Source organism: Spermophilus citellus (genome assembly GCF_964194105.1).
Source record: "Spermophilus citellus genome assembly, chromosome: 12".
NCBI lineage: Eukaryota > Metazoa > Chordata > Mammalia > Rodentia > Sciuridae > Spermophilus > Spermophilus citellus.
The window spans coordinates 107288503-107301170 of record NC_138198.1 but is presented as its reverse complement, the minus strand read 5'-3'; the positions used below and the strand labels follow the sequence as shown (position 1 = coordinate 107301170).

The following is a 12668-nucleotide window of genomic DNA, read 5'->3' as shown; positions in this document are numbered from 1 at the left end:
ATCAGAACTGGACTAATGATCAAACACACCACAGTTTGATCAGGACTACTAATGGATACAGACCTCTCTCCCTGCTCCCATTCTTCCTCTCTTTAAACCTAAAGCTCCTGTTAGTAGCTGTACCTGGAAGACAGGGCTAAGATGGTGGATCTCACTCTGCCTTCCCAATATGGCCATTTTGATTAAAGTTAAGATTTTCACTTTACCTTTTGTTTGTTGTTTTTGACATGGGTAGGCCTCTGGCCTACAACTCTGATAACATTAATTGTGTATAGAAGATATATATTGTGTATAGAAGGTATATATTGCAAAAAAAAAAAAAAATCTTCACACATACCCTAGAGTGCCCCAGGTGCCAGCAAATCTACTGGCTGCGTCTTCTGAGAACCAGAGGAGGGGACGGCAAGGTGCAGGAGGGAGAGCAGGGAGTGGCTTGCTCTCTCTTGATGCCAAAACAAGGGGATCTGGTTAGGTGTGATGGAGAGGGCAAACATAATATCCTGGAAGAGGAGGAGGCAAGGATAAGAGTGTTGGGGCAGCTGTGGGACTAGTAGCTCTCTCCTCAGCAGCGGACTGTGAGGGCAGGCCTCTGGGCTGCTGTTCCATGTGCCTGGTGTGGACGTCACTGGTGGACCTCTGCAGGCTCACCCCTAGGAAGGCGGGCCCTACTTTCTAGTCTTTGAAGGGGTGACGGGTACTCACAGCTGTTATCTATTCTGACTGGTAACTGCCAATGTCTATTCTGTGGTCCCCAAACTTTCCAAATATTAGAAATATATATTTTTGGCACCAGGGATTGAACCCAGGGGTGCTTAATCACTGAGCCACATCCCCAGCCCTTTTTATATTTTATTTAGAGACAGCATCTTGCTTAGAGCCTTACTAAGTTGCTGAGGCTGGCTTTGAACTCATGATCCTCCTGCCTCAGTCTCCTGATCCACTGGAATTACAGGAGTGTGCCACTGTACCCAGCTAACTACTAGATATTTTGAATATCACACCTCGTGTATAACCTCAGCACTTGAAACAGCCTTTGGCCAAATTGAAAAAAGTGTCAACATTTAAAGGGGTTCCCTATGCTTTTGAGTTAGCCACCCGCCCCCACCCCATTCGAACTCAGAGCCTTCTCATCAACTTATTCTGACAAGTTGGTTCAAATAATGGTTTTCCCACTGGCTCCCACTCTTCTTCACTCCTTTAACTTGTATCTTAAAATATAAATTGAAGCATAGCTGACCATCCCAATTTACTGTTTGTGGTGGAACTTCAGTTATGTGAGAACCTATTAAGAATCAAGGTAAAAAATGGCTACTGTTTACTGAGGCCTCTCCAGATGCATGAAGCAGGCTGAGCATTGCACACATCATTTGATTTGTTCCACACAGACCCATGAAGAAGAGCCAGTTATTACGAGGGGACAGAGCCAGCCTGAGGCAGGTTGAGTGGCTTACTTGGGGCCACAGGGCATCTGCCCACTCAACCTTGAGGTAGGGTTGTCACAGTGCACCCAGACCAGCCCACTCGTAAGTTCCCTTGGAGGCAGCTGCAGAGGCAGGGCTGCCACTCTGGTGTGGAGGTGAGCCTTGCATACATGACACGGAGGGCACCAAACACAGGATGCATGTGAGGCTGCGTACCTGTGTTTTGGGGCCAGATGCCAGCATGCCTGACTCTCCTCTCTTGGTAACCAAATAACTCAGGTTCACTATTCTTTGTGCAAAGAACATGTGCTTGGTAAACTTGCTCTTGGGGCAAACTTCCTCACACTCTTGCCTGAAAAGTTTACTGTGATGACACCATGCACAATTTGGAGAATTATAGAGAAACAAGAGAATGAAAAACTCCATTCACTGTCCAACACTATTAATGTTTTAGAGTTTTTACTTCTAGTTTATTTCTTGTGTGTAGTTCTTTTCTTCTTATTTGAAGCTGTTATGATCATATCATTTATACAATTCTGCATCTTGCTTTTTAAATCCATCATTATTACATAAAACTTTTCCCTGTTATTGCAAACTCTTCAAAAATACCACTGAAGATAGTTGTATAACATTCTATTCAATGGGCAAACTACAGCTTATTGAACCATGCCCTAACCTTCAACATGATTCTGTAAGTTTAGATTTTCATGTATCAGGTTTTCTCTAAGTAAGGGGGTAGTGTTTGACAACCTCTGTGCTCTGCGTAACTAGGAATTAAGGTGTTACAGCTGGTCATGTGATTTGAATTTGGCTGTTTGAATCTTTAGGCTGAGTTTTAAAGTGTTTGAAGGTAGACTGAGAGGGTTCTGTAGACAGTGTCTCTGAATCTCCATAATGCATTTAGCTAAATCTCTTAGGACATCTTTGTGGACAATTAAAAAAACATGTAGACAACTACACAATTATGTAAATCCATAACTGGCTGGAGAAAGAAACCCAGAGAATGCTGCTTTTGGGTCAGTGTCACCCCGGGGGAAGTGTCTAGTGGTTTTGAGGCTAGGCCTTTGGCCTAATCTCTTCACACATATTTTAATTAAGATAAGAGTAAAGTTCTGGAAGGCAGGCTTGTAAATTATGAAGCTGTAAAGGGCAAGATTATGTGATGGAACAAAGATCCAAAAAGATCTCCTCTGGTTGGAAAATTTGTCTGATGCCAAGAAGATGAAATCTACCAGGGATAAGAGTGAAGAAAATCCTGTAAGTTGGGCTCAAAACCCAACTATATAAATGTAAAACAGAGAATATGGAATTAACAGAATTTAGTTGGCAACCAGCTTAACGTGAGCCCATCCACCGTGTGACCTGTTGCCCCAAAATGATGGGAATGTCTGTGAGAGGGAGAGATCACATTCAGGGACAGGAAGCCAGAGCGAAAGGACCAGCAAGGCTTACTTTTTTATAATGACCTCACAAAAACTGACCAGAGTCTTATGAGAACTACATCAATGTCTTGCAAAATCAGGGACTAAGGACCTCCCACGAGGCCTCTCATCTTAAAGGTCCCACCACCTCTTAACTTCACACCAGGGCCAAATCTCCAGTACATGAACCCTTGGGGGACACACCACATCTAAGCCATAGCCCTAGCAGACCTCAGGTGCAAAGGGAAGAGGAGCACATTATTCAACATTAAATCCCCCAGGCTTTCCCATTTAATCCCACTGAATAATATTCACTAAGCACACCACAGGAGATGCAGAGATGAGTGAGCCATCAATTCCTCCAAGGTGCTCGTAATCTGCTATCCAAAAATAATCCATTCCACAGAACATCACCATCATTAAATGTTAGGACTGAGTACCCCTGGTCACAACGGAGTACCTGGTACTGGATTTGTCCTCCAGTTGTAAGCAACTACAAGCCTGGACAAAACATATATAGCAGGTTTTTTCAGGACTGGACAACAGGCTCTGCAAATCCCCCAAAGAAAGGATGGAAACATGGGAGATGAGCTTCGTGAACCCTAGAGAGGAAGAGCGTCACAGGGTAGGGGTCCAGAAGTTTGTGCATGAGGGGTCCCCACAGATCTCTAACTGAAGACTGTGCTGCACACACACTTAACTCTGTCAAGGTCTAGCAAACAGCATCTACTTTGGAACTCAACAGAACAGGATAGGAGAGGCAGCAGAGTGTTGGGAAAGTGTTAGTGGAGTCCCTGCCCAGCCAGAGGGGCGACCTTGATAACACTGCAAGTGCCGAGATGAAACAGGAGCGAGACCAAGCCATTAGATTAAGGACCATGATCTTAGGTAAGGATTACGTAGACCTGGCCTATAAAAGCCCTGATAGGACCAGGGAAAGTTACTAATAAATTAACTGCCTACCAGAACAAAAATTGATATTCTTCAAAGAAAGAATATAATTTGGACTCCTTTCAGAGTATCAACTGCAGTGGCTGCAAACAATCAAAAACACTAAAAATGTGGAGGAGTAGAGAAACATGAACCAAATTTAAGGAAAAAAAAAAACCCAGTCAATAGAAAACAGATCCTGATGCATTCCAGAGGTTGGAATTAACAGAGTTTAGGCATTATCAGTATGTTTAAGAACTTAAAGAAAAATATGGTCTTAATGAATAAAAAGATAGGGAATCTAAGCACACAAATGAGAAATAAATATATATATAAACGAAAACTCTAGAACAGAAAAGCATAATATCCAAAATAAAAAATTCACCAAATGGGTTTAGCAGCAAATTAGAGATGTCAGAAGAAAAGGTCAGTAGAGTTGAAGACAGAAACATAAAAATTGTCCATTCTGAATAAAGAAGAGAAAAAAGACTAGGAAATCTTTGTGTCAACACTATGCTTACTAATATACAAATAACCAGAATCCAGAAGGTAAAGAGAGAAGTGGAGCGAAAAATCAATTTATAGATTCAAGAAGTTCACTAAACCTCATACAGGATAAATAAAACTATATCTGGGCACATCACAGTCAAGCTGCTGAAAGTTAAAGATTAAGAGAAAATCCTGAAAGTGGCCAGAGGGGGTGGGGATATTTCATAGAGGGAAATAATGATATGAATAAAAACCAACTTCTCTTTTAAAACAATAGGGATAGAAAATAAAACAATGATTTTTTTAATACTGAAAGAATAAAAAGTCATACATTCATAATATTATATACAGTTTGGAAATAAACTTCAAAAATAAAAGTAAAATAAAGATAATTTCTAAATGACAAAGAATTTGTCACCAACAAGCCTACGTGAAATACCAGCTCCACTTTAGCCTCCCTGGCCAGTTGAATGCTTCTTGAAGTCTAGAGCTTCGTCGCTTGCCATTGGAAGTGGCACCTCTGATTGACAGGTGAGTTCCAGGTGGGTGAGTAGGCTGGTTTTGAGAGTAAGAAGTTGTCAGGAGGAACATTTAATCAGCTGCTCACCCCCAGGGGAAAACCAGACCTACAGGCACATTTGAAAGAGTGAGTTTTGATTTAAGGGGCAGCCATAAGGCAGGCTAGAAAGCACAGGCACAGGTACACTAGATCTGTTGTCAAAGTGAGGCCCGTGAACAGGCCATCAAGGGCCAGTTTCTGGGAAGCAGAGAACCTCCAGGACCCTCCTCAGGACTCTGGCTGGTGCATCATGATTGTTTGGTGCCTGGGTCGTGCCAGTTGTGAAAGGTGTATAACATCATTCCTGGGGTTCAGTGGGTAGCTTTCCGTGGTAGGGCCTGTGTGGGGTGTTCTCCTGCTCCTGGGGCCTCTTCTTCAGGGGAAAGGGGGCTTTGAAAGCCAACAAAATGAGCTTTCTAACTCTTCCTGGGTGTTCAGGGACACTTGACTCTCCAGAACAACCTCTGTTCTAATCCTCTAGGCCATATTTTTCCCCTTCAAAAAGGGATATTTTATAGTCTTCTACATAAATCTTTACAGCTCCACTGATTTGGAATAACATGTTTAGCGGCTTAAGAAGAAAGTGACCTTCTAGCTAGCTGGTCCCTTGGCCAGGTGTCCTTCCATGAGCCTGTTTTCTCAGGGCCTCTGTGGGTGGCTGGGCCCCCCATGGTGCCAGCACTATGGACTCTGATCCTATTCTAGGGTCTGGACAAATCCTTCCCCTCCCTGAACCTTGGGGTTTGCCATCTGTCATGCGGAAGCCATCCAAGATATGAGCACATGGACAAGAGGGCGCTGGCACAGACCAGGGGGATGAGTTCTCCTCCTCTGAGGCTCAGTGTCAAGGGAATGTGTGCTTAAAAGGCCCTTTCTGTGCGTCTTCTCAGGAAAATGGGGAGGTGATCCTGGCCTCAGAAGTCTCCAAAGGCAGGTGAGTGGCCAGAGAGGGGGAAGTGAGGCCCATGAACAGAAGAGACCCACGTGGGAACTCTGCACCGTCCTTCTTTGCCTCCTGTGGGCCCTTGAATTGAACCATGGCCTCAATAAACTACAGTGATTTACTGAGCCCTCAAGCATTCAATCTTCCTGAGCTGTGAAACCAGTGTTTTTGTTTTAAAATAACATCTTTGTGAAGTAATTGACACCAGGATGAAAAGTATGTTTTCCAAAATCACTGCTCATACCACCTGACTAGTCGTTAAAACCAAACCTGTGCAGAACCCATACTCCTCTTGGTTTAGGTGCCTGGTTTGTTTAGCTCCCTGCCAAATCTGTGCCCCGGTGGAACAGGCTGTTTCCAAGGCGATGTGACAGGACCTGCAAAGCCATCCTGTGCTCTGAGCTGCTTCCTGGTGAAGGTGCCTGCCTCAACTTCCTCTCGCTAGCTGGGAGGAGCTGGTGTTGCCCACAGTGCCCTGGAAGCAACGAGCTCACGGGCAGCCTCTGCTGTCTGTCCACAGGCAGGCGGCCTGCTGCTTCAGAACACTGGGATCACTGGGAGGCCTGGGGACACAGATGGCCTGTTCCACCTCCTCTCGGATTCAGTGGGTCTGAGAAGGGACTCAGAATCTGCACCTCTAAGGAGTTCCCAAGAGAGCTGAGTCCGCAGCTCTGGGACCACAATTTGAGAAGCCCTGAGCTAGATGAGCTTTAAGGAATCCTAATGAGAAATGGAGGTGACTGTGAATGAGGTAAGAAGACAGGGTTTGGGGCTCAAAGGCAGGCCAGCCCAGCAGCAAGCTCAGACTTACTCGAATGATTCACTGAAAATACAAGCCTCCGGCTGACCAGATTCTGATGGACCCCTTTCCTCTTCTTTTCCTCCCTGGGTATTTTCCCCCTGCACCCCTGAGAGCAGGTCTGTTGGCAGCACAGCGAGGCTCTATGGCAGGATAAACAGTGGGCTTTCTCCAGGCCACAGGGATGAGTTCACACAGTCTGGGCCCTCTAACTGCTCTCTAAGGGTTTCCTGACATTTCTTAATTTGCATAGGGCTTAGTGAACTTTTAATTTTTTTTTTTTCTTTTGAGATCACCTACTTTCTAATAGGACCAATTTAAAGAAAAACATGCTTTGATCATTCAGCTGTCTCTTCTTGATAGAAATGACAAGAACTCATCAGTAGGCCTGCTGAGGGGGGCAGAAAGGGTCACAAACCAGGGCCTCATGACTTATCCCTGGGCCATGATGTCAAGAGTTGGGTCCACATCTCAGTGGAGGGTAAGCTGACCTGCGTGTGTCTGCCTGGTGTCACCAGGCCAATAGTTCTGTTAGGGATTCTATCCTTTGAACATCTGAAAGCAATCTGACCTCCACACTTTCATTGGACTCTAACAAGAATTCTAGGAGAGAAGAGGAATGGGAATGACTATCCACATTTGGCAACTAGAACAACTGAGAAGTGAGGCTCCGTGTGCACGGCGTGACCTTGAGCAGGGCTACATCCCCCGTCATCTTCTTATCTGCAAAGCTCTGGAAGAAGGCAATTCTTCCATCTTTTTAACACAATCCACAAGATCACAGGGAGCCATGCCACAGGCCCAGTGGTCAGACTCCATGGGGGAAACCAAGATGAACAAGAGACAGCCCTCAAGAATCAAGTGACTCTCCACCTGGGAGAGAACAAATACAGTCACAAATACCTGTAAGATGGACTCAAGAACCATTAGTGTAGAAGATAGAGGCTTCAGCATGGGGAAAAGATATAGGGCAGTTCAGAGGAAGGCGAGATTACTTCCAACTCAGAACCAGGAAGACTTCATTAAGAAGAGTATGCAGGGACAGTCCCCACAACAGGACCCGAGAAGACTCAGTTCTAGGGTCCCTCTGCCATAGCCAGCCGTGTAAACGCGAGAAAGTCATTTCTGTCCATTTTCCAACGGGCCCTTTGCCCTAAGTGCCTCACAGCATTATGAGGATTAAATGAGAACTGATTTAAATGAACATTGGATAAATAAAATCACCAACTACAAAGCCCTTTCATCATCCCTGGGGAAGAAGAGGGCAGGAAGTTAAAAGCAGAAAGCTTTTGAAGGAGAAGGGGTGGGGGCGGGTGGCACCTGCCAAACCCAGGGCGTGGGGAAGATCTGAGCTCCTCCTGGGTTAGTAACTGGTTCCAATTATTTTTTCTAACCTCCTACAGCTAATTTTCTTGAAGAGAGCCTGACAAGAGTTAAGTCAGAATATCTACATTCCTCTGCATTGGGAAAATGAAAGTCCCTGGGGGAAGTGGCAGTGAGAGGCAACAGTGCCAAGCATAACTCTTGTGGACAGTCACTGGAGCCTCGTCTGTCCCTGGCCCCAGCACTGGGCTTGCTGGGTGCTCAGCAAACAGCCATGACATGAATGGATGTGCTCCTTTACTGCTTCCCAAGGACTTCTACACTCTGGTCCATTCTGATTCTCAACCACAGCCCCAGAGGGGTAGACAGGGTGTGGACTGCTGTCTCTGTCAAAGATGGGGCAACTTCAGTTCCAGAGGATTCAATGGCCATCCATGTTCAACCTCTCAGGGTCAGAAGGGAGCCCAGAGTCCTGACTCTCATACAGTGGTTCTTTCTCACACTGGGCCAACTCCTAAGAATTATTACTACAGCAATCTTCACCACGACAAAACATCTTTCCTGACTTTACTGAAAGCCTACTATGTGCCATTGAAAGCTCTTTCCCTATAACACTACTAAATCAGCCTCTTGCATCATACTGTGATTCCCATATATACCGCTTGTTCCAATGTAGAAGTGATTTCTGTGCGTCCCAGATACAAATGTTGAGGATTCTGTTGTTGTTGTTGTTGTTTTTTAATCAAATAAAAACTGATTTGGTTGAACCTTTGGTTTGATAGTTTGGAAGGACCATGGAGAAGTGTTCAGACATTAGGAAGACAAGAGAGGATACGTTTTTGTTATTGTCTTATGTTTGTTTTTACCGTGGACGTTCCTACCTACAAAGTAGGTCTCAGCTGCCCAAGTTGGGGCAGGGGACACACTCAAGGTTAAGGTGACAAAATTATTTGTGGCACCACTGACCCAGAGGCATCTAGGTTGCTTTGGGTTCTGAAATCTGCGGGTAGCACAGGAAACCTGCCTGACTTGCTGGTGATGCCCTTCCTCTGTGGCTGCTGCAGGCAGATCGGAGCCTTTCTATGTAGGGAACAGAGCTCAGGGGTGGGCCTCAGAGGGACAGCTGCATGTTCAAGGTCAGAGCCACCTTCACTGCTCATGACCCACCCCCATCCTTTGGCTGTTAACAGATTATGGAGCAAGTGCTTCGTAAGGGGTGTTTTCAAGGTACAGGGCTGGGGGTGCAGCTCAGTATTAGGGTGCTCACCCAGCAAATGCAAGGCCCTGGATTCCATCTCCAGGACTGCAAATTTTTCTAAAAATGACAAATTTCAAGGTATAAAGGTTTCAGTCGGAGGCTGAAAACCAGCCTGTTCCTCCATGCTCTGTAGAGAGGTCCCTGGTGATATGCTAACCCCAAGGGGCTCAGAGGTGCCCCAGAGTGGCAGGAATCGGGGGTGGGGAAACAGATAAAATGTCAGAGAACCAGCAGCACCTGAAGAAAGAGCGGGTCAGGGAGGCTCAGAAGGTTTGGGCCATGGGAACAAAGGTCAGTGTGACATGTGTTCCCACCCGTGTGGCCAGGCCAACTCCACTCCCTGCAGCTGGGGACCATTTAGTTATCCAATGTAGGGGATATTAATAGAACCATCCTGACCCTCATGGCTTTCCTTTCACACTGAGGGATGAGGGTGTCACAGAACTTGGGAGGCCTGGAATTAGCTGGCTGATAATGTCTAATGAGCATTAGTTTATCACATTAGCTATATGGGCCCCTGATCCACAGACGGAGAGAAAGTGGCACAGAATTGGTCTGCTCTGATGAGACAAGTATAAGGCTCATAGGGTGGGAAGCCTCAGGGGGTGTCCTGAGCAGACACCAGGGAGATGAAGTGGTTATGGGGACAGAAGAGCTAAGGGGATGCTACAGACAAATTCACCAACCATATGATTTCAAAGCCATAGAATTTGGAGCTAGAAGAAACTTTAGAAATTGTCTAGTCCAACCTTCTACTGGTACAGCCCAGAGTTACTGGTCATGGCCACTTGGCAGAGTTAAGATGGGGAGCAACATCTCCACCAACAACTTTGCAGGCCTGGGAATCTTTCTAGAACCTTCCAGCCTCCCCTCCATACTGACCACAGTCAAGAATCTAAGGACACTCTATGGAACAATGTGTGCGTTCGAAGGGCCACAGGGAGCAGCCATTCAGCCAGACATACCTTGTGCGAATAATGCTGATCCACGATCCTCGCCAACCCGAAATCGCCTATCTTCAGCACGAGGTCCTCTGTGCTGATGAAGATGTTGGCGGGCTTCAGGTCCCTGTGCAGCACATTGGCGGAGTGGATGTACTTGAGCCCGCGGAGGAGCTGGTACATGAACAGCTTGGCGTGCTCCTCGGTCAGCGTGCCCTGCTCCAGCAGGCGCGCCAGGTCAGTCTCCATGTACTCCTGGACAATGTAGGCCATGCTGAACTTGAACAGCTCGCCCTGAAGGTCAGTGCCCTTGGGTCCCAACACCTCGTACACCTTCACGATGTTGTCGTGGTCCAGGCGCCGGATGATCTTGATCTCCCGGAGAGCGTGCTTCATGCTGCGGGCATCGCTCAGGGCGATCTTCTTCACAGCCACCTTCCGGCAGGTGTGGCTGTCTGTGGCTGACAGCACGAGCCCGTTGACCCCAAAACCCAGGGGTTGGAAGTCAACAAAGCGCCCGCCCAGGTCATACCCGTAGACGCTGGCAATGCAGTCTCCTCTCTCGGCCATTGTTGGCTCAGTGGTCTGGAGCTGCCCGTGTGAGGAAGGGGCAGTCAGGTAAAGGCCAAGTCCCAGCTGGTGGCCTCCCCAGCACTCCTCATTCTGCCAAGTCCCACAGCTGAGGGACGCTTTTGCTCCTGGTGAGGTCACTGCCACCAGCCGTCTGGAGGCAAGTGCCGTGCAGGTCCTTGCTCACAGAGATGGACAGCAACGGGCTCAGGCTGCTTTCCTTGCTGGCTCTGGGAGGACTGTCCACCAACTGTTATGCTTCCCAAACCCTCCTTGATGCTTAGAGTGGTTCATGCTTCTTTCAAATCTAGCATCTTCGAAGGAAAATCTAGTATGATTATCTGGAGGGAGGTGATGTTTTTCTGTCACCATGGATCTCAGTAAAATGTGCAGCAACTCTCCTCTTTGAATCCTTCTCTGTTACGAGCAGCTCTTTCTGGCTGACGTAGGAGAGTCATGAGCTGAGCTGCGTTCCTTCACCTGAGGGTCCCAAGCTCAGCCTCCTTCTGTGTTCTGAGCAGTAGGAAGGGATCCCGTCAATGGGTTCTGGAGGCTTCTAGGGGCTTCCTTCTACTTCTGCCAGCTCCCCTTAGATTCCCAAACCCAAAGTAGCCTAAGGAGTCCTGAGAAAAAAAAAAGCTAGAGAAAGCCAAATGCCTCTGGTGAGCTCTACGCCAGTTTATACCGACGTCCCAAGTTCAAGGAGAGCTCAGCTGCCAGGCTGGATCCTCCGAAGACTTGGGTGGGCTGCATCCTCTTTCACCCACTCAGCCATGCCACCTTGACCAAGACGATTGTCCTGCATACAGAGGGGCTGCAGGAACGGGGCATCTTTCAGAGCGAGTCGCCTTCCCTGTCAAAGAAACAAGGTTGGGTAAATTTCCACACTCCAGCTTCCAACACCTTCCCACTTGCGTCTTTTGTTAAGCAGCCCAAGTGTTATTTGATCTGTCCAGCCAGCTGAAACACTGCTTGCTCAGGGGATTCCGGCCTTGCACAGCTCAGCCGCTCCTCCTGCTGCGTGTACTGTGCTTCCCGACAGAGAGGGAAGACGGGCTGATTTGATAAGACCATCAGATGGCATGCCTTTTATGTCAACACCTGCTCCCCCAAGGTTAGCACACGCAGACCGTGGGCGGCAGTCATCCCTCCTGACCTTTGCGAAATTAATTTGTGACGCTCTCCAAACATATTCCTCAGTGCTAGTTAGGAAGTGGGAGAGTCAAAAGGAACCAGTTGCAGACCGCAAATAAAGGATTGAATCAATAATCTTGTTTTTCTACATGGGTCCCTTTTCTTCCTTCTTTTGCAAATATCTGAATACTTTTAAGAGCGAATTGGGTGTGGACTGAGATATAATGACATTTGTATTGCTTGCTTTCCATGTAGGTGGCAGAAGCACGTATACCAAATTACAAGAAAACTATATTCCCACCCACAAAAAGGAACTCAGCCCAGAAACTAGGGCACAGATTTTCCTGTGTTGTATCAGGTTGACACCGTGAGCTATATATTCTTTTAGATGATGGGAACCTAGCTCTTCAGTGATGGGTTAAATCCAAGCTTGACTGCCCCCCTCTGGTGGTCACTGACTCAAATTACAGGCATAGGAACTAAGTGGGGAGAAAAAAACAAAAAACAAAAACCCTGCAAACCTAGCAATGTCAATTCAGGACTCTGAACAAAGGCAACATGGTAGGATTCCAAGAGAGTGGCAGGTTTTCTAAGTTCATAAAGTCAATGGACACAGAAAGAACACTGTGTCCAGCTCCAAGGACTGAACGTGGCTGGACTGTTTCTTCTTCATTCTCACGACACTGCAGTCCCGGCTCCCTATCCCCACTATGGGGATACTTCTCCATCTGAACTCTGGGTAACTCTGCAAATGATAAACGAAGCAAAACAACTGTGCACTCAATTGAGGGGCCAAACTCAGGGACACAGATTACTAGAAAAAGTAAATAATCAGAGCCTTCCCCCACCCAGGAGTTCTAATGAAGGGAATTTGCCAAGA

General features: G+C 46.8%; 1 protein-coding gene across 1 annotated transcript in view; it reads right to left on the bottom strand.

The window, feature by feature from the left end:
• MAPK4 (mitogen-activated protein kinase 4) overlaps window positions 1–10718 on the bottom strand; it is a 49891-nt gene extending 39173 nt beyond the window's left edge. The window contains exon 1 of the mRNA XM_081263506.1: window positions 10109–10718. Coding sequence (XP_081119632.1) covers window positions 10109–10654 — 546 coding nt within the window. The 5' untranslated portion in view covers window positions 10655–10718. The remainder of the gene's footprint in view (window positions 1–10108) is intronic.
• Between the last annotated feature and the right edge of the window lie 1950 nt (window positions 10719–12668).